Consider the following 18482-nt stretch of genomic DNA (forward strand, 5'->3'; position numbering starts at 1 on the left):
AGCTTGGTAAAGTAGAGGGGCAGCACAAAAAGGGGAAGACGCTCAGTGTGATGGTCTGACACAGTGGCTGCCATGATGAGCTCAAGCACAGCAAGGATTGTGAGGATGGCACAGGACTGGGCAGTGTCTTGTCTGTTGCACACAGGGTCACTATGAATTGAAGCTGACTCTACCGCACCTAACAACAACAATAGGAACAAATAGGCAAATCACACACATACATACAAACTTCTTCTTTTTTTTTTTTTAACCAAGATTTGTATACTCTGCCTTTAAGAATCTCAGCTTAAAATTCTAAATATAACACCACCTCAGCTCAATAAACAAATTCTGACCATTTAAAATAATCTAAAATAATTTACATTACTCTGATAATTTTAAGTACTTTAAATACTTAACATTTTTATTATTTACACTTAAAAACAGAAACCTAACAATCTAGGCCTTAAGATGAGTACAACCCACCAGCCACTCCTCGGAAGGAAGGTTGGGCAATCCTACTTCCGTAGTGATACCGCCTCGGAAACCCAAGGAGGGGTCGCTATGAGTCGGGGCCGACTCGACGGCAAACAACAACAAGTATATACACATAAGCTATTTAAACACAGTTTAGTTTAGAAAGTCTTCTGAATCTCAGTAGATATGAATTCAGCTGTCAGTAGGCTTAAGAGACCAGCCTGATACCCCCATACAGAGCCGTTTTAGTGAACTACAGCTTCAAAGGTCCGTCTCATTCTTTAATGTATACTCCTATTAGGAAGGAACTCTGTTAGTGGAAACCTAATATTAAAACCAACCCATTTTGGAAAAGCCCAAACTCTATTACAGTCAAAGAGGAACACATTTAGAAACAAAGACTTTTAAAGTATACAAACGTGTTTTCAGCTTTATTGCACTATTTCCTCATGGATGGATATTTCACCTTCTAAGGCCATGACACATGAGACATTTATCAGAAGTCTTTAAACATGTCATGGCTAAGTATGAGGGATATAAAAATATTTCAGTACAAGGAACCAAAACAGGTAAGTGGATTAAGTGAGAGTTTAGCCCAGTGTCTTGTGCACACGAGCTCAAGTTGAGGAAAGTGGACAGACTTATAGTGAGCATGTGGCAGAGCCAGGCTTAGAACACAGATCTAACTCCCAAGTTCCTCTTTTCAAAATCTCATTAAAGTTGGGCACTGTTATTTCTCTCTGAACCTCTTTATGCAAATGAACACCCATTCTCCACGCCTCACAGGGTTGCTGTAAGGATGAAGTGAAATCATGTGTGTGAAATGCTTATCACAAAGCTAGGTACCCTGTAGCCTTCCAAAGCCGTGGGCTTTAACCCTCTTCTCCCTGATGTAGCATCTTACAGACAATGGTATTCCATAAATGCTACCCTGCAAGTTTAAAAAATTAGTTACAAGCCTTCCCGTTTTGCCTTTCCCTCCACCTACACTTGGTTTCAGTGTCACAGAGAAAAGGCCTGCTTTTTGTTGACAAAAAGTTCTAGTTAAATATTGCTTCAAATGAACTGTACTTATTTTAGAAGTAATACTTCTTGCCACGGCTACAAGATGCCTGATGGACACTTACAGTTAAAAGGCTTTCTATATTCATTAACACTCACTGTCTTATCTGTATACAAATTAGGGTGAATAAGTATTTTCAATAGATGAGAAATAAATATTGAAAACTTTTTATAATTTTATTTTCCCTTAATAAATCAAATAGGACAAATAAAAGATAAAAAAAGATGTGTTACTTAGAATTTCCAATTAACTTTAATATTCTGAATTACTTAATTTATCCTGAATATAAATTATTCTCATTATTATAAATAAATTTTTATTATTGAAATTTTAGATAAATAATTAGTTCTCTGATCTATATTATGAATTAGTGCAAAAGGTATTCATACCCTTTGGATTAAACTTTTTTGGCTTCAAAAGATTAATAGTCTTGACTGGGTTCCAAGAATATTTAACAATCAATTGCTACTCTATTTCACATTAACAGACCAAAAAGCAGAGAGCTGATAAGACAATTTTATTAGAAATTTAACGGAAAATCATGTTTAATGGTAGAGAGTTATACACCAGTTAGGCCACATCCAAACTTGCTTTTATAAGTAATACTTTTGTATTTATCTATCTCCTGAAGATCTCTGGTGCACAATTTGCACTGAACTACTAACCTGAAAGTTGGCAGTCTAAAACCACTCAGTGGCACCACAGAAGAGAGGTCTGGTGATCTGCTTTCGGGAAGATTAAAGCCAAAAAGGACCTTACGCCGAGTGAACTAAGTCAGTCACTGAAGGACAAATACTGTGTGAGTCCATTATTGTAAAAAGTCAAGGAAGATGGAAAGAAACTTTGTTGGTTACTAGGGAGGGTAGATAGGTTGGCGGGGGGAACCACCTTATATACCTCTATCTATATAGAAACCAAAGATCATTAGTGTTTACCAGGGGTAGGAGGGAGGGGGAAAGGGGAAGCTTTTGTTTGCAGGGTATTGAGTTTATGCTAATAGTGGTGGAACATTTGGAAAAGGACAGCAATAATCAAAATTTCATCAACGTCCCTGAGCTGTAAATAGTGAGGCTATGTTGGCAAATGTCTTGTTGTATATATTTTCACCAGAATAGAAGTTAAAAAAAACAACTTGATGGAGCACACGCATTGGAATTGATTCAACAGAAAGGAGTTTGGTTTTGGTTTATTGATCTATTTTGGGGGTGAAGTATTTTATAGACATGAAGTATTTATAGGCACAGAGGCGCTCTGGCTGTGTGGTGGTTAAGGTATTTGACTGCTAACCAGAAGATTGGTGGTTTGAACCCAGCAGCTGCTCCGGGGAAAAAAGATTGGGCAGTCTGCTTCTGTAAAGATTTATAGTCTTAGAAACCCAAAGGGGGTTGCTATGAGTCAGAACTGAATCCACGGCAGTGAGTTTTCTGAGTTTGAGGGCTAAACATTGCCACCACCACCACCCTTTTACAGAAAAAATTTACTCAGTTTTCATAGGTATCAGAAAGAATCAAAACACATCACTGAAAGTGTATTAAGAGCAAAGAGCTATTTGCTCAAGAGTTTGATGCTGTCTTTAGTGAACATATAATATGGTTGGTGATAAGAGGAAATGAGACAGATAATTGCAAATTCCAAAAGAAGTTAGAAGGTAACTTCAGCAAGTTAGTCTGAATGCACTTTCAAGAGAAGAATGGGGCTTAAAAAACCTAAAATAAACAAATAGTTTAGAAGTTCTCAGGAAGCAGAGAAGACTTTTACCTTGGAACGACAAAATAAGGGAAGTAGCATATGAGTTTGGTCCTGAATAATAACATAGTAGAATTTGGACATTTAGGGATCAGAGGCAAAGATATGCCACACAAAGTAAGAGTGTGAGTAGAGGGAGAGAGGGGAAGTGTGTGTCGTCCATATGAAAATGGTTTAATTGCTAAGATAACATGTAACACAATTATGAGAAGAGCTCTAGGGTCCAATGGAGACTTGTTTAAATGCTCCCTTTCATCCAGACTGAGACAGCCAGCCTGAGAGCCATGTGAACCGCCCTTCCTGAGACAGACGAATCCCGTCTATGCTGCATGTTGAAATGGAGCCTGCATTTTACTGCTCTAATCTGCTGACGGTGGTCTGTAGCTTGGCCCCATTCTTCTCTTGAAAGTGCATTCAGACTAACATGCTGAAGAGCAAACAATTACAGAGAGAAGTAGAATGACCTGCCAGCTCAGCTGAACTGAGCCAGAAGCAGAGTGTCAACACGGGGCCAATGGGAGGCTGGGAAGAGAGCAGAGTGGGTGAGTGAGTGTAGTGAGTGGGGACAGTTACTCTTTGCTATTCTGCATTTGTTTCCAGCCTCCCACTCCTGGAACTTGGTCAAGTTGCTGAGGAAAAAAATTAGGTCACTGCTTCAGTTAACTTTTTTTGTTAGATTTTAAATTCAATAAAATATAATCACGTTTTATTACTAAAAATATAGGCAATTACGAAGTTCAGGTATTACAAAGTTCATTTTAAAACAAACTTATAAATACATTACATATTCCACAAATTGAAAACTGCCTTTTTGATCAAGATGAAAAAATAGAATGTACGGTTTCAAGTCTCCTGTTAAATGCTCTGTATTGGGCTTAAGCATGTAGCTGCTGACGCTGATTCTGGGTATTTGTTCTGAGGTCAATGGTACTTATGACATAAAGCGTAAGTTCTCATGGTAGGGCCCTGGGCTGTTACAGTTCATGAGGAAACCCTATGCTTCTTCTAATGGGTGGAGTTTTTCTCAAAAAATTATAAAACAGTAATAAACTCTCATTGTTGTTTTCCTATTTTCAGAAATGCTTTACTTTCGACTGACAATGGTTCCGTGAAATTTCATTTTATGAGCAGTATCAACATCCATGGGAGCTTTACGTTTCCCAACTATTTAATCCTCTGTAAATGATGCTCCTCCATGAGCCTAGCTAAAGAAATCTTTTGAGTAATGCCTTATAGAGTGAAGTACTTTGTAGAGGGAATTACTTGATGAGATGAAAAGTTACTGCTTCATTTCTATTCAATTTATTTAACAGCTGTTTACCCAGTATATGCCAAGGTCATTGTGAAAAGTTAAAGTGCTCAAACACCCGGTCCTTCTCTTGAGACTCTTTCAACCTAGTCATTTATTTTGGAATTTTGGATTTTTATACACATGAGTCTTTTAATACAGCTACTGTTATAATCAGGCTTCTAAGCTACAATTGCAGAAAATGACTTTAGTAACTTTAAACAGAGAAGGGGTATCTCTGAGAGAATACTGTTAATCTACAGAGCTGCTGGGCTAGCAACCAGTCTCAGAAAACCCACAAGAACAAAGGCAGGGCACAGAGCAAGCATGACCAGATCAGCCTGTGAGTACTTGTGCTACTGTGGGACACTGGCCACAGAGCTGCTGCCTCTGTCTTTGGACAGGGAATGACACCACTGCCAATGACTTCACTCCTTTTCCACTAGATGCTGCCACCTCCATCCTGTTTACAGAAAGAATTCTCTATAGTCCTTGCTTCTTTGTGCCACCAATTCATAAGCTCTGGTGGTATAGTGGGTTAAGGCAATTGGCTGCTAACCAAAAGGCCAGTGGTTTGAACCCACCAGCTGCTCTGCAGAAGAAACCTGAGGCAGTCTGCTTCCGTAAAGATTTACAGCTTTGGAAACCCGATGGAGGTCACTATGAGTTGGAATCAACTTGATGGCAGTGAGCTGATTATTTTTTTGGGGAAATGGCAATGTCCGCTTGCCTGAGCCCAGGTCCCATGTTGAAGCCCCAACTGCTGAGAAGGCTGAGAAAGCAAGCATTTGACCTTTTGGGGTTTTACACTGGGAGGTAGAGGCCCTGGGTAGTGCAAACTATTAACACACTCAGCTGCCAATGTTGGAGGTTCAAGGCCACCCAGAGGCATCTCGAAAGAAAGGTCTGGCATCACGGGGCACCAGAGGGGCAACATTCACACGGAGGAAATACAGGCCACACAGGAGTGCATAACTAGGAGAGGCACGGGGTGGTGGGTACTGGGAAGGGAGGGAGAGTGGGTTAGGGTTGGGGATGGTAACGGGAGTGAAACCAAATGCACACATAATGTTGAATGTGAAACAAACTCTGCTCTGTAAACTTGCACTTAAAGCACAATAAAATCGTTTTTTTTTAAAAAAAGAAAGGTCCGGCAACAGATTTCTGAAAAATGAGCCCGAATGCTGTACGGAGCACAGTTCAACTCTGACACACATGGGGTCACCGTGAGCGCAAACTGACTTGAGGCAACTGGGTGAACTGGGCAGTGGGCTCAGCCTTCTATGAAGATCAATACAGTAAGGAGTTTTCCAACACAGGGAAGAGTGTTCTAATGCTGGATAGCCAAAAAAAATCCAGTGATGGATACAGAAACACTTGTCTATTCAGGGAAGAATGGCTGAAACAATACAAAGCACTCTGTTTTCTAGCTAAGTGCTTTGAAATCAAGTCTGAGCAGTGATCTACCTAGTTCCTGCTCCACCCCCCAAACCTCCTGGCTGTGCCTACACTCCCCCTACATCTGTGCTTAGTCCTGCCCCAAGTGGCTCAGTAACAAACCAGGCTCATGACGCTTAGACTCCAAGTTGATGTCACAGTAACTAGTCTGCTGTTTTGTTTCTATGACTGGGCCACCATCTCCCACCTGAAACCCTGCGGACTGGTTCTCAAGACTGCTCCCCTCCTTCACTGTGCCCAAATTCTTGGGCTTAGAGACAGAAGGCTGGTAAGTGTTGCAACTTCATCACTTACAAGCTTGGGAAAAGAGTAGTTACGAATCTTTGAGCCTCACCATTCTCAAAGGCTGTCAGGATAACAGAGATAAAGTCAAAACACTGTGTTAACTAAAATTATAAGCATAATCTCATTAGTTAACATTCTCAATAGATAGTACGATAAATCCCCCAGTTTTCCAGGACTGTCACCTTATCTTGGGCACTGGAATCTTTATTTTTTTTAAAAAAATTAATTTTATAATCTTGTAATCTGATTCCTTTGGCCAACTGACTGGAAGAGATCCAAATTTATGTCCATTCCCAAGAAAGGTGGTCCAACAGAATGTGGAAATTATCGAACAGTATCATTAATATCATATGCAAGTAAAATTGTGCTGAACATAATTCAAAAATAGTTGCAGCTGTATATTAACAGGGAACTTCGAGAAATTCAAGCTGGATTCAGAAGAGGATGTGGAATGAGGGATATCATTGCTGATGTCAGATGGATCTTGGCTCAAAGCAAAGAATATCAGAAAGATATTTACCTGTGTTTTATTGACTACACAAAGGCATTTGACTGTGTGCCTTATAACAAATTATGGATAACATTGCAAAGAATGGGAATTCCAGAACACTTAATTGTACTCATGAGGAACCTGTACAAAGACTAGGAGGCTGTCATTAGAACAGAACAAGGGGATACTGCATGGTTTAAAATTAGGAAGGGTCTGAGTCAGGGTTGTATCCTTTTACCATACTTATTCAATCTGTATGCTGAGCAAATAATCCAAGAAGCTGGACTACTTGAAGAAGAATGTGGCATCAAGATATGAGAAAGACTCATTAACAACCTACAATATGTGGATGACACAACTTTGCTTGCTGAAAATGAATATGACTAATGAAGATCAAAGGAGCTCTGGTAGCGTAGTGCCTAAAGCACCTGACTGCTAACCAGAAGGCTGGTGGTTCAAACCCACCAGCCACTCCTCGGAAGGAAGGTTGGGCAATCTACTTCCGTAGTGATACTGCCTCGGAAACCCACGGAGGGGTCACTATGAGTCAGGTCTGACTCCACAGCACATAACCACTACCACCACCACAATGAAGATCAAAGGCTACAGTCTTCAGTAAGGATTATACTTCAATGTAAAGAAAATAAAAATCCTCACAACTGGACCAATAAGCAACATCACGATACATGGAGAAAAAACTGAAGCTGTTAAAGATTTCATTTGGATCCATGATCAATATGGAAGTAGCAGTCAAGAAATCAGACGATGTACTGCAATGGGCAAATCTGCTGCAAAAGATCTCTTTAAAGTGTTAAGAAGCAAAGATATCACTTTGAAGACTAAAGTGCATCTAACCCAAGCCATGGTATTTTCAAATGCCTCATATGTATATTAAAAATGCACAATGAATAAGGAAGAATGAAGAGGAGTTGAGGCCTTTGAATTATGCTGTTGGCAAAGAATATTGAAAGTACCACGGACTGCCCAAAGAATGAACAAATCTGTTCTGGAAGAAGTACAGCTAGAATGCTCCTTCAAGTGAGAATGGCCAGATTTCGTCTCACCTATTTTGGTCATGTTGTCAGAAAGGACCATTCCCTGGAGAAGGATATCATTCTAGGTAACACAGACAGTCAGCAAAAAGGGGGAAGACCCTCAACGAGATGGACTGACACAGTGGCTGCAACGATGGGATCAAGTGCAGCAAGGACTGTGAGGACGGCACATGGCAGGCAGTGTTTCATTCTGTTGTACCGAGGGTGTGAGTTGGAATCAACTCGTGGCACCTAACAACAACAGAAGTAATAAAGATTACCCTATAAATAAGACCCAACACAGGCAACTGCTCTCAATTCTTCAGTGTTTCTTCTAAGATTTAACTTTCTACAATTTTTATTAAATCAATACTCAGTGTCCAGATGATGACTACTTAAACACTGTGTAATGCTGAACTAAGCTGTGTACTAGAATTTTATTTTCTCTCACATGTAAATTTTTAATTTTTCTTAGAGATATTAATTTTTTGTCTTTTCTTATTTGCTACATTTTCTTTGAAATGACTGCTTACTCCTCATGAATTTCTCAAAAGATCCGTAACATCTTTTTCAATGTCATTTCCTGCTTATTCCAATACTAAGGTAAGTGATTTCTTATTTGATACTTCCTTTCTGAAGCCTCTTACCTTCCAAACTGAGTCTGAACTGGATGCCCATTAGAACCTAGTGCAGCTGTTCCCACCAATTTCCTTTTGCTTCTGTTCTGTGTTGGATCCCAGGCTGCTTTGCTCTTGGTTTACTTCACTGTTTTACAGAACACATCCTCTAGTAGCAGCCACTTGAGGGGCGTATTGTTGTTGTTGTTGTTACGTGCTGTCGAGTTGGCCCCGACTCAGTGACCCCTCCTTGGGTTTCCTAGGCAGTATCACTACGGAAGTAGATTGCCCAACCTTCCTTCTGAGGAGTGGCTGGTGGGTTTCAACTGCCAGCCTTCTGGTTAGCAGTCAAGTGCCTTAGGCATTATGCTACCATAGCTCCTGAGGGGCATATAGGGATGGTAAGTTTTTTGAGGCATGACTGATACATGCTATTATTCCACTTAGTCTTACACCTGATTGACGGTTTGGCTAAGTATAGAATTCTGTGTTTAGAATAATCTTCTATTAGCTTTTTGAAGGCACTGTATTGTAATGTTTAGCTATTGCTACTGAACAATTCATTACTAATCTGATTTCTATTTTTCATATAACTAACTAACTTACTCACTGCTGTCAAGTTGATTCCGACTCATAGTGACTCCTCCTTGGGTTTCTGAGGTGGTATCTCTATGGAAGTAGATTGTCCAGTCTTCCTTCCAAGGAGTGGCTGGTGGGTTTGAACTGCCAGCCTTCTGGTTAGCAGTTAAATGCCATAGAGCTTTTCAACTATGGAAATTCCTTTAGTTTTGGCATATTTCCTATATTCCTCATTAGATAATTTCTTTCCTTCCCTTCTTCTCTGGTATATATTTCTAAAACTATCATCTGTTCAGATGTTAGACCTTCCAGATAAATCCTTGAGTGTCCTTATTTTTTCCCTATTATCCAACTCTGTTACTTGTTTTATTTTCTAGATTTTTTTAATTTTACCTTGTATTACATTGTTCATTTCTGCTCCATTTTTAAATTTTATAGCATCTTGTTTGTATCTCAGTGATACAGAAGGCTGTTTTGATCTTGTGACGTTTTCCTCTGTTCCCTTCATGGTCTATTTCCGCCAGTACTTTCTTCTGATCTCTGTATCAATTTGGAAGATTTCTTCAAATGTCCAGTGATCTCTGGATTGTTTTCCTATGTAAGGCTGAGGCAATACATGGCTGCTCGGAAGTTCTGTTGCACAAGCTTGCTGACTATGGTCTTCTCTATAGAACAACTGGAAGGCAACCTAGTTTTTTCCTTTGTAGAACTCCTGAGCAGAATTTCACTGTGGATCTTCAAAACATTAGGGTCAGACAGATGTCTATATACTCTTGGGCTGAGATGAAGTGAGGCAATTCAACTGAGTTCCAATTTACATCTTGTGTATGCCTGGCTGGGATTAGAGTAGGGGAAGGCAAGTATATGATTTCAAATTTGCAGGCTTTCAAATAATTCCAGATATTGGCCTCGTGCCTTGCCCTATCTTCTTCCGTAGCTAATTCCAGATCTGTAATCTCTCCAGTTCAATTTCTTTAGAAAATAAATAGCCAGTCTATGTTTCACTGGGGTGAGCACAGGAACTGATGTGGTAGGACAAGGCTTGCTACCCAGTTGCAAGTTATATTAATGTAAAAGTGGCAAATGAACCACTGAAAGGAAATGGAAAATATAGGGTGGCATAAATCGGGGAACTGAAGTATATAATAGTGGGCACTTAAAAAACTGGCTCATGATGTTGAGGAATACAAAACCACATCCCTTTCTAATACCATGTATAAAGTGAATTACAGGGAGGGAGGGGGCCCAGCCATTCTGTATTCAGACTTGAAATAGAATTCCTCTTTTCAGGTCTATACCATGCTCATCCTGACTTTCCCTAGTACTTGGCAGTGCCATGGCTGAGCCCTTTCAGAGTTCTGAGGGCTGAGCTGCCTTGCTTTTCCCTCAGTAGTTCCCTCTGCAGGCTCCAGAGATACACACCTTTCCTCTCTGCAAAGCCAGGAATCAGTTCTTTATCTGCTTTCTATCTTCCAAAGATCTCAATATTCTTTTCCCACTGTTGTTTTCTTCTCTGGTATCTTTGTCCTTAAAAGTTTGTATTTGTTTTATTCCTTTACTATAACAGTAGCAGGGCTTTGGAGAAAATAGAAATAAACTTAAGTTCAATCTGCTAGTTTACATGGAAATCAAATGAAGTTAAATTTGGTCCTAAAATGCTAGGTCTGTAACTTGAAGCCCCATTCCCTGTTAATTCACCTTCCTGATAGTAAGTTCCTGGGTGGTACCAACAGTTAATGTGCTCAGCTGCATTAATCAAGTCCACCCAGAGGGACCTCAGAATAAAGGCCCAGTGACTGACTTCCAAAAAACCAGCCACTGAAACCAGCACAGTTCTACAGTGACACACAAGGGAGCCATGAGTCAGAATCGACTCGATGGCAACTGTTTTAACAGTGACCGCCCACTTGTCGAATAGAACATTCTCTGTGTAGGGCAGAACCTGCTTTTTCATCCGCTTGCCCAACCACTCTGGCTGGGTGCCTCTACTGACTCTTTTTATGATGCTTTGGAAACTATTATATTACCTTCTCCACCTCGAAGGGCATGTCTAGTCTCAGGTCGCAGATGTCCTGGATGGAATTTGTTTCATTTTCAAGCTGGGCTTTAACATAAAAGTTAAATGTAATTTGGAATGAAGGTAACAGTCATTTTTTCAAAGACATTAACTGAGGGCCTATTATGTACCAGTCACTGGGGACACAAAAACAGAACTATATGGTCATACAAGTTGCCCACCAAGTTAGTCTCAAAGCATCTTGTAACGGAGAATCCCCATCTGAGTCACAGAACACAGAAGATGGTTCCAGTGACTACTGTCTTCATTCTCCCCAAATGGTGTGTAACTAGCACCATGCTGGATGCATGGGAGAGAAGTTAATTCACTTCCACAACAGATGCCATGGAGTGTAAGTCCACTTAACAGAACTCCTATTGAAAAATAGCTGATCACAGAGTGACAAACAGCCAGATAGTTAAAATAATCTGATAAGCACAATGATAAAAGATATGTACCAATTCACTATAGTGATACTATTTTAAAAAACTCTTTAATAAAATCAGTAATTATCTAGCAAAAATCTGTAAAAGCTTCTTAGCACTGGGTAAACCTTATAACATAATTTTTATAAATTTATTTTTAAAAACTTAGTTATTTTTAGGAAAGACTATGTGGTAGTGAAAGGCACGTTACGACATGATTATCATTAAGCCGCTAAAATTTATGGAATGTTTACTATGTAGCAGACACTATTCAGATCAGTTAACATGTATCATTTCCTTTAATCCTCATAATCCTACCTCACAGGGGTACTATTCTTATTTTGCAAATGAGAAAACAGGGGCTTAGAAAGGTTAAGTGACTTGCTTAAGGTCAAATAAGTTAAGACACAGTAGAGACAATTCAAACCTAGTCTGTCTGATTTTAGAACCTAAGCTTCCAAGTGACCAAATATTCTCTCTCCTGGTAAAAATCATATAAAAGTTATGGTCTGTTATAAGTTCTAACATGGAGTATTATAGATATGGGGGAAAGATAAAGTCTGTATGGAACGTAAATAAACAAGCATACAAAACCCAAATCTTATATTCTGAATAAAAAAAGGAAACAGAAGAGGTATGTACACCCAAATATAAGGGGATATTTAAAGGCGTGTTTTTAAAATATATTTAAATATACTGAACAAAGTAAAATGTCTAGCTAAATGACCAAAATTTTTTAACTCAAGAAGATAAAAGAACTCTAAGGAAGCAAGCATTAACAAAGAACCAAGAACTAGCTCAAAATTTCATTTTTTAATTTTTTTTTTTTAGAACTGTATTGTAGACTTTTCTCTTTTTTTCCCCCTTAAACAGCAATATATACAGTGCAAGGAGGGAGCTCTAAGTGACTCAGTAGTTAGTTTGGCTGCTAACCAAAAGGTCAGCAGTTCAACCCTACCAGCCACTCTGCCGAAGATGAAGAAGCAGTCTGCTTCTGTAAAGACTGACAGCCTTGGAAAGCCTATGGGGGCAGTGCTACTCTGTACTATAGGCACGTTATGAGTTGGAACTGACTCCATGGCAGTCGGTTTAGTTTTGGTTTTTATACCCAATACACTTTGGTTTCTTGTTATTTAAATTTGTCAAAAAAGAAAAACAATCTGAGAAAATTATACCTTTTCAGAAATGTTGCAATCTTCAAATTTTTCTATAGAGGTATTTCCTGGTAACTTGGCTTTTACAGAGTAAACAAACAGTGGTCACTCACGTGTACCAATGCCTCCAGCTGAGAACCCTTCCCATTTTATTACTGACACTGTTACTTAACTGGGGCTCCCCGCCCCCCATCTTCAAAGCCCTATTAATTTGTTGAAGTAGCAACACAAAAAGTATTATTCTCAAGTTAGAAAAACCACTTAGCTTTCTGTATTTAAATCCATGTCTTTTTACCTACACCATCAACATTCTCCTCTAATTGGTGATTTCTAATGTTGTTTAAGCAAATATGCATTGTTGTTGTTGTTATGTGCCATCCAATTGGACCCGACTTATAATGACCCCTCCTTGGGTTTCCGAGGCAGTATCACTACAGAAGTAGATTGCCCAACCTTCCTTCTGAGGAGTGGATGATGGGTTTGAACTGCCAGCCTTCTGGTTAGCAGTCAAATGCCTTAGGCACTATGCATTAGCTAAATTAAATTTCTCAAGTAATCTCATGTTAAAAGCTTGCTTTCTTTTTAATACATGTGGTCATAGAGAGCTAAGTATATGTTCTGTCCAAATAAGTATATATTCTGTCAAAACAGCAAACTCCCTCATCTTCCCAGGAAGGCATCTTTGCGGCTCTGATATACTAACTCTGACACTCTCTGACAGAGATTTAACAACTTATATAGTGCAACTTCCATATACTCATCTGCCTGTAACACAGAAGACGTGCTGTCCTAAGTGAGGGATTTTATTGTCATTCAGGAGGAGGCGCCTGATGAACCTCATGCTCACTGTGCCTTACTCACTGTAGGCTTGTTGTATAGCTTGAACCTGAAAGTAAGATACAGGATATTTTTTCATGTAAACTTGATGCCCTGCCCAAAACTCTCAGTCAAATCAGTTCATATCCAAATGTCTCTATTTTCATTTTCATAGTGATTTTTTTGAGAGGGTAATGAGTTTTCATTCTTATTCTAACATTTAAGCATCAACAGGTACTGCATATGAGAATTTAAGTTATCCAAGGAGCACTTCATCAAGAATTACCTTAAAATCTGGGGCTAATTCCAAACTTGGGGGAAGAGAGCATATAGGTTAGTGGTATCTGGGTATATATTCCCATACTCCTTACATTAGGGAAGAAAGAGTGTCAAGTTTCATCTAATGTGCTTAGTCACTAGCTTTGAATGCTTGGTTTTGATACTCAATGAAAAGCCACATGAATGCTGACCCTTGATTCTGTCTCAGATGCCAAAACAATGGGTTAAAAAACACTCCTGATCCTATCACACATGGGTTGTATTCTCAATTTAGAAGACCAATGTAATTCTAAAATTAAAAAATCAGCGTTTCATACCTTGTGCAAGCATATTAAATTCCAAGAACAGTGCTATGTGGTAAAGCTCCATGGCTTCTTCTGCCCTGGTCATGCTTGGCTTCCCTGCAACAAGAGCCTGGACTTCACTGAGACTCCCCACGGTGGGGCTACAGTGCAGAACGGAGAGGTCCACCACGTCAGTATACATACAGTGTAATATAACTTTCGCATATTTTTTTGGTATGATGGATTCATCTAATATAATTCTTGTGGGAGTCCTCAAAGTTCGGTCTGTGATTTCTTCACCAGTCCGTATCCTCCTTTGTAATAAATTCCGAAAAAATGGAGAACGTGCTGAAATAATAGCCTTGTGAGCTTTGAGCTCTTCATCTAAGCAGTTCTGATTGCCACCAAAAGCTTCAACCAGTTCAGAGTCTGAAGAAAAACTAAGGACAACATCATAATAGCACATGTAATCAAAGAGCCCACGCATATCTACATCAAGGGAATTTGGTGTTCCAAATTCTTCACTAAGCTGAACTAGGATATCGACGTTTTGAAACCTTGAATCCTCCATTCCAAACTCTCCTGTATAAAGGTAGTGTAACAAAGCAGAAAACATAGGCATATCTATACCAGCTGTATTGATGTCCATTATTATCTCTGCTCCATACTCGGGTGAGGAAGAAAGCAGGGTTTTAAAAAACGGACACCTTGCTGCCAAAATGGCACGATGAACAGGAAAACAAGTTTCTTGAAATATTAAGTCTACATCAGTACAATACTTGTACTCATAAAGATCGGCCATATCTTTCTGCAATGTCCGTGCTTCCGGCCTAGCCAAACTGGCCTGTAGAGACAGCTCCTTTAAGGCTGAAGTTCCCTCATATTCCTCCACTAATGCATTGACATCTCTAACATCCCACCCAGAGAGGAGTTCTCGCATCTGCTTGGAGTGATCAGCAGACCTGTTAGACTTTCGACGCTTAATAAACTTCTTTTTGAGGGTGGCAAGGCCAGAGGTTCTCTTTTTTTTGTCCTGTGGCTTCTCATGGCCATGGTCAAGGCTATACAATTTTGATTCACACCCATAGCCTTGCTGAGAATAGGATGATGTTCCTAAGAAGAAAATGAAACAAATAAAAATTTGTTATTTTTCTGTAGCCTTCATTTGCAACACTCATTTTAATATATTTTCATGCTAAAAAAATTTGCAAACACACGTTGCTGAACCACTGAAATAAAACTGACTTGTTTTTGTAAAGGAAGATAAAATGTTCTAATAACTCGATTTTACATTAAACAAGAAGTAGGGGCAGAGCAGAGTATTCTGAATTTAGTTCTCTGGCCATCAGGGGCCAGATTTCACGGATCTTAATCTTGGATTTTTAGGAAATGAGAGCTAGACAGATTTCTAAATTATGATTACTTGTATTTAATCGGGAAATGTTTTTTTTCTTCTTCTTATCTACACCAATGATGCACGTGTATGGGCAAAATAAATGGACCAGGACACCAGAAACACAGGTGTCACTGTTTCCACACCAACAGAGACTGCTACTGTGGCTACAGTCATTGGCCATTACGGTCAACGTAATAAAGCAAAACAATCAAAGGTGCTATTGCCATTTGGTTAGGATAAATATCCTAAAACCCAGATCTACACTTGTTGGGGGGAAAATCTAAAATTATTATTAGAATTATTATCGCTAATATCTTTTCCACAGCTCAATTATCTTTTCACCAACAAAGACCATGGGAAACACAGTTCAACTTATATTCACAAAAGAAAATAAAGTGAGAAAAACTGAGGAATTACCTATAAATGTCTGCTGGGCTTGTGAATTCGCCCCTACCCTCGGGGAACATGAGTGAGGATAGTTAGATGCATTAGCGCCCATTTTCCTCAGTCACTCAGGCACTCCATTGGCTGGGTCTTCAGAACGTAATCCCAGACACCTTTGCGAACCTTCAACCCTGGATCCAGCAGCCTCTTTTCATCCATTTCTTGATATAAAACAAAAATAATTTTATTAATTTTTTCAAATGTATCTCAAATCACACAGTTAAAAAGAAAAGGGGTGGGGGACAAAACAAGCAACCTACTGAAAATGCTTTTATTTGCAAATAATGACATTCTGTCGAATTCACTTCAGGAACGGTAAGCAAATATTTGAACCAGAATTAGGAATCTGTGTTAAATGGAATTTTTAACTCCAATTATATACTTTCAGAGACAATAAAAAGTAACAGATTAATATAAACAGTTATAGCAAGGGTATTTTAAGTCACAGGGAAAGGTATTTGGGATAAAAGGAAATATTTAAATTTTTCTGTTTAATTCTTAAAACACAACTACCACCTCTAATTTAACATTCTGAGAAATCTACAAACACTTAAGCAGTACCATCAGTAGTACACATACAAAGAGCAGATAATTAAGTGATAGGTTTGCTGTTTTTCTGCCTTACATACAATTGTTTAAACTGATCTCAAATCTGTTTAACTGGGCATTTTACTTAAAGAGGAAAGAAAGAGATGGTCAAAACTAAAGTATCTTGGGCTACTTGTTCTATCGTAATTTTGACAGAAGTTACTATAACTACATTGAAGCACAAGGAAAAACAGACATTTTTAATCTATTCTCCCTGTAAAGCCCTGAAATAAAAACAATGCTTTCTACACCTGATAAAGTGACTTTACATGGACAGGGCAGTCTCAGTGAGAGAGGATCTGACACTTACAAATTACAGATTCAATTCTGTACCACAGAACCTTAACTCTGAGATCCATATGCACAAGGAGTAGAAACTGTAGGGACCTAACAGAAAGAACAGTGTTACGAGAAACACTTCTAAATCCATACACCATCTGGATAGATAAAATTTATCTGTCTAAAAAAGATAAAAGAGAAAACACAATTTAAAATCTGTTATTGGAATTGTTAGGAAACCAATCAGTAGGCAGTTCGCCTAACTTCATAATGAAGGATGAAGCATTTTAACAAATGAAGTCTCACACACATTCACACACTTACTCACACACTCACTCACTCCTTTCCCCCCCTCCCCCTTCTTTTACTCTCTCTCTCACTCACTCACTAAAAACCCTGCTAGAAAACAGAACTTTTTTAGGATTTATTTTCATCCCTGTTATTGACACAGCATAACTTTAAGAATTAAGAAAAATAAGAAACCTTAGTTTAGGAAAACCAGTTAACATTTTGTGCTTTGCTCCAATCTTTTCCCACTATATGTAACACCAAAAACAACCTCATCAGCTGGTTCTGACTCATAGTGACCCTATAGACAATAGAATGCACCACAGGGTTTCCAAGGCTGTCATCTTTACAGAAGCAGACTGCCACATCTTTCACCCTTGCAGTGGCTGGTGGGTTCCAATCGCTGACTTTTTGGTTGGCAGCTAAGTGTTTTAACCACTGTGCAACCATACTACTAATGTAATTTCTTAGAAAGCTAATATGCTGTCCATGAAGTGAGTCATTTATATTGACAAAATATATTTTTACGGATGGACTACAGGCCACGTAGTTATTCCAATAGGGTTTTGCCCTATCAGGTGCAGGTATAACCTGCCATCCTAAGATGATCACTGAAGACTGGGTGCTACAGTAAAGTATGGTGAAGAGATGAGATGGTGCCGGGATATCAAAAAGGATAATGTCTGAGGTCTTAAAAGCTTGTTCTAAAACAAGCAGCCATCCAAAAGAGCCATCAAACAGTCTGTGCGGAAGAAAGCACACCAACCTAAGTGTGAGCAAAGGATTTTAAGTAAAATCCATGAACAAAAAAGGAAATGTATAAATCAAAAACCAAACCCACTGCCACTGACCGAGTCGATTCTGACTCACAGTGACACCCCCCACACTGGGTCTCCAAAGTGGTAGATCTTCAAGCAAGCAGCTAATGGGTTTGAATCACCAACCTTCTGGTTAGCAGTCAAATACCCTAGAAACACTGTGCCACTGAGTTTGTGGAAGGCAGTGGTCTACCGTGGGAGCCCTAACTCCATTCTGAGCCTTGACACAGATTCAGAGACCAGCTGAGTTCTTTCTGACCTTCAACACTGAAGTCAGGCATGGACAAATTCTAGGGCTCATCTAGGGAGGAGTGGTTTGCCTTCAGGAAGTATGTGGTAGAAAGTAGATTATGCTCACACAAAGAACTAGGGAAACTGCCTGAGTGTGCCCTTTCCTAATTTAAATTAAGGCGGGGGTTTTGATATTGTTTTATAGCCACCTTGTGGCTAGACCCAGGCTACAGGGTTCTGAGTCATATCCAGACCACCACTTAGCCAGGTAGTCAAGGCCCAGAACCAATACCAGAACCCCGTTTTATCTTCCATTTATGTGCATATCCCTTATCCCAACCCTGGAGCTCTGGTAGCGTAGTGCCTAAGGCATCTGACTGCTGACCAGAAGGCTGGCAGTTCAAACCC

General features: G+C 39.3%; 1 protein-coding gene across 1 annotated transcript in view; it reads right to left on the reverse strand.

Annotated features, from left to right (window-relative positions):
- Positions 1–15925, reverse strand: part of BTBD7 (BTB domain containing 7) — a 65774-nt gene extending 49849 nt beyond the window's left edge. Inside the window, exons 1-2 of the mRNA XM_007944509.2 lie at positions 15844–15925; positions 14064–15143 (exon numbers count right to left, since the gene is read on the reverse strand). Of these exons, the coding sequence (XP_007942700.1) occupies positions 14064–15143; positions 15844–15925 (1162 nt within the window). The remainder of the gene's footprint in view (positions 1–14063; positions 15144–15843) is intronic.
- Between the last annotated feature and the right edge of the window lie 2557 nt (positions 15926–18482).

Source organism: Orycteropus afer, unplaced genomic scaffold (genome assembly GCF_000298275.1).
Source record: "Orycteropus afer afer isolate SDZICR_OR568_19922 unplaced genomic scaffold, OryAfe1.0 scaffold00127, whole genome shotgun sequence".
In the NCBI taxonomy this organism is placed as follows: Eukaryota; Metazoa; Chordata; class Mammalia; order Tubulidentata; family Orycteropodidae; genus Orycteropus; species Orycteropus afer.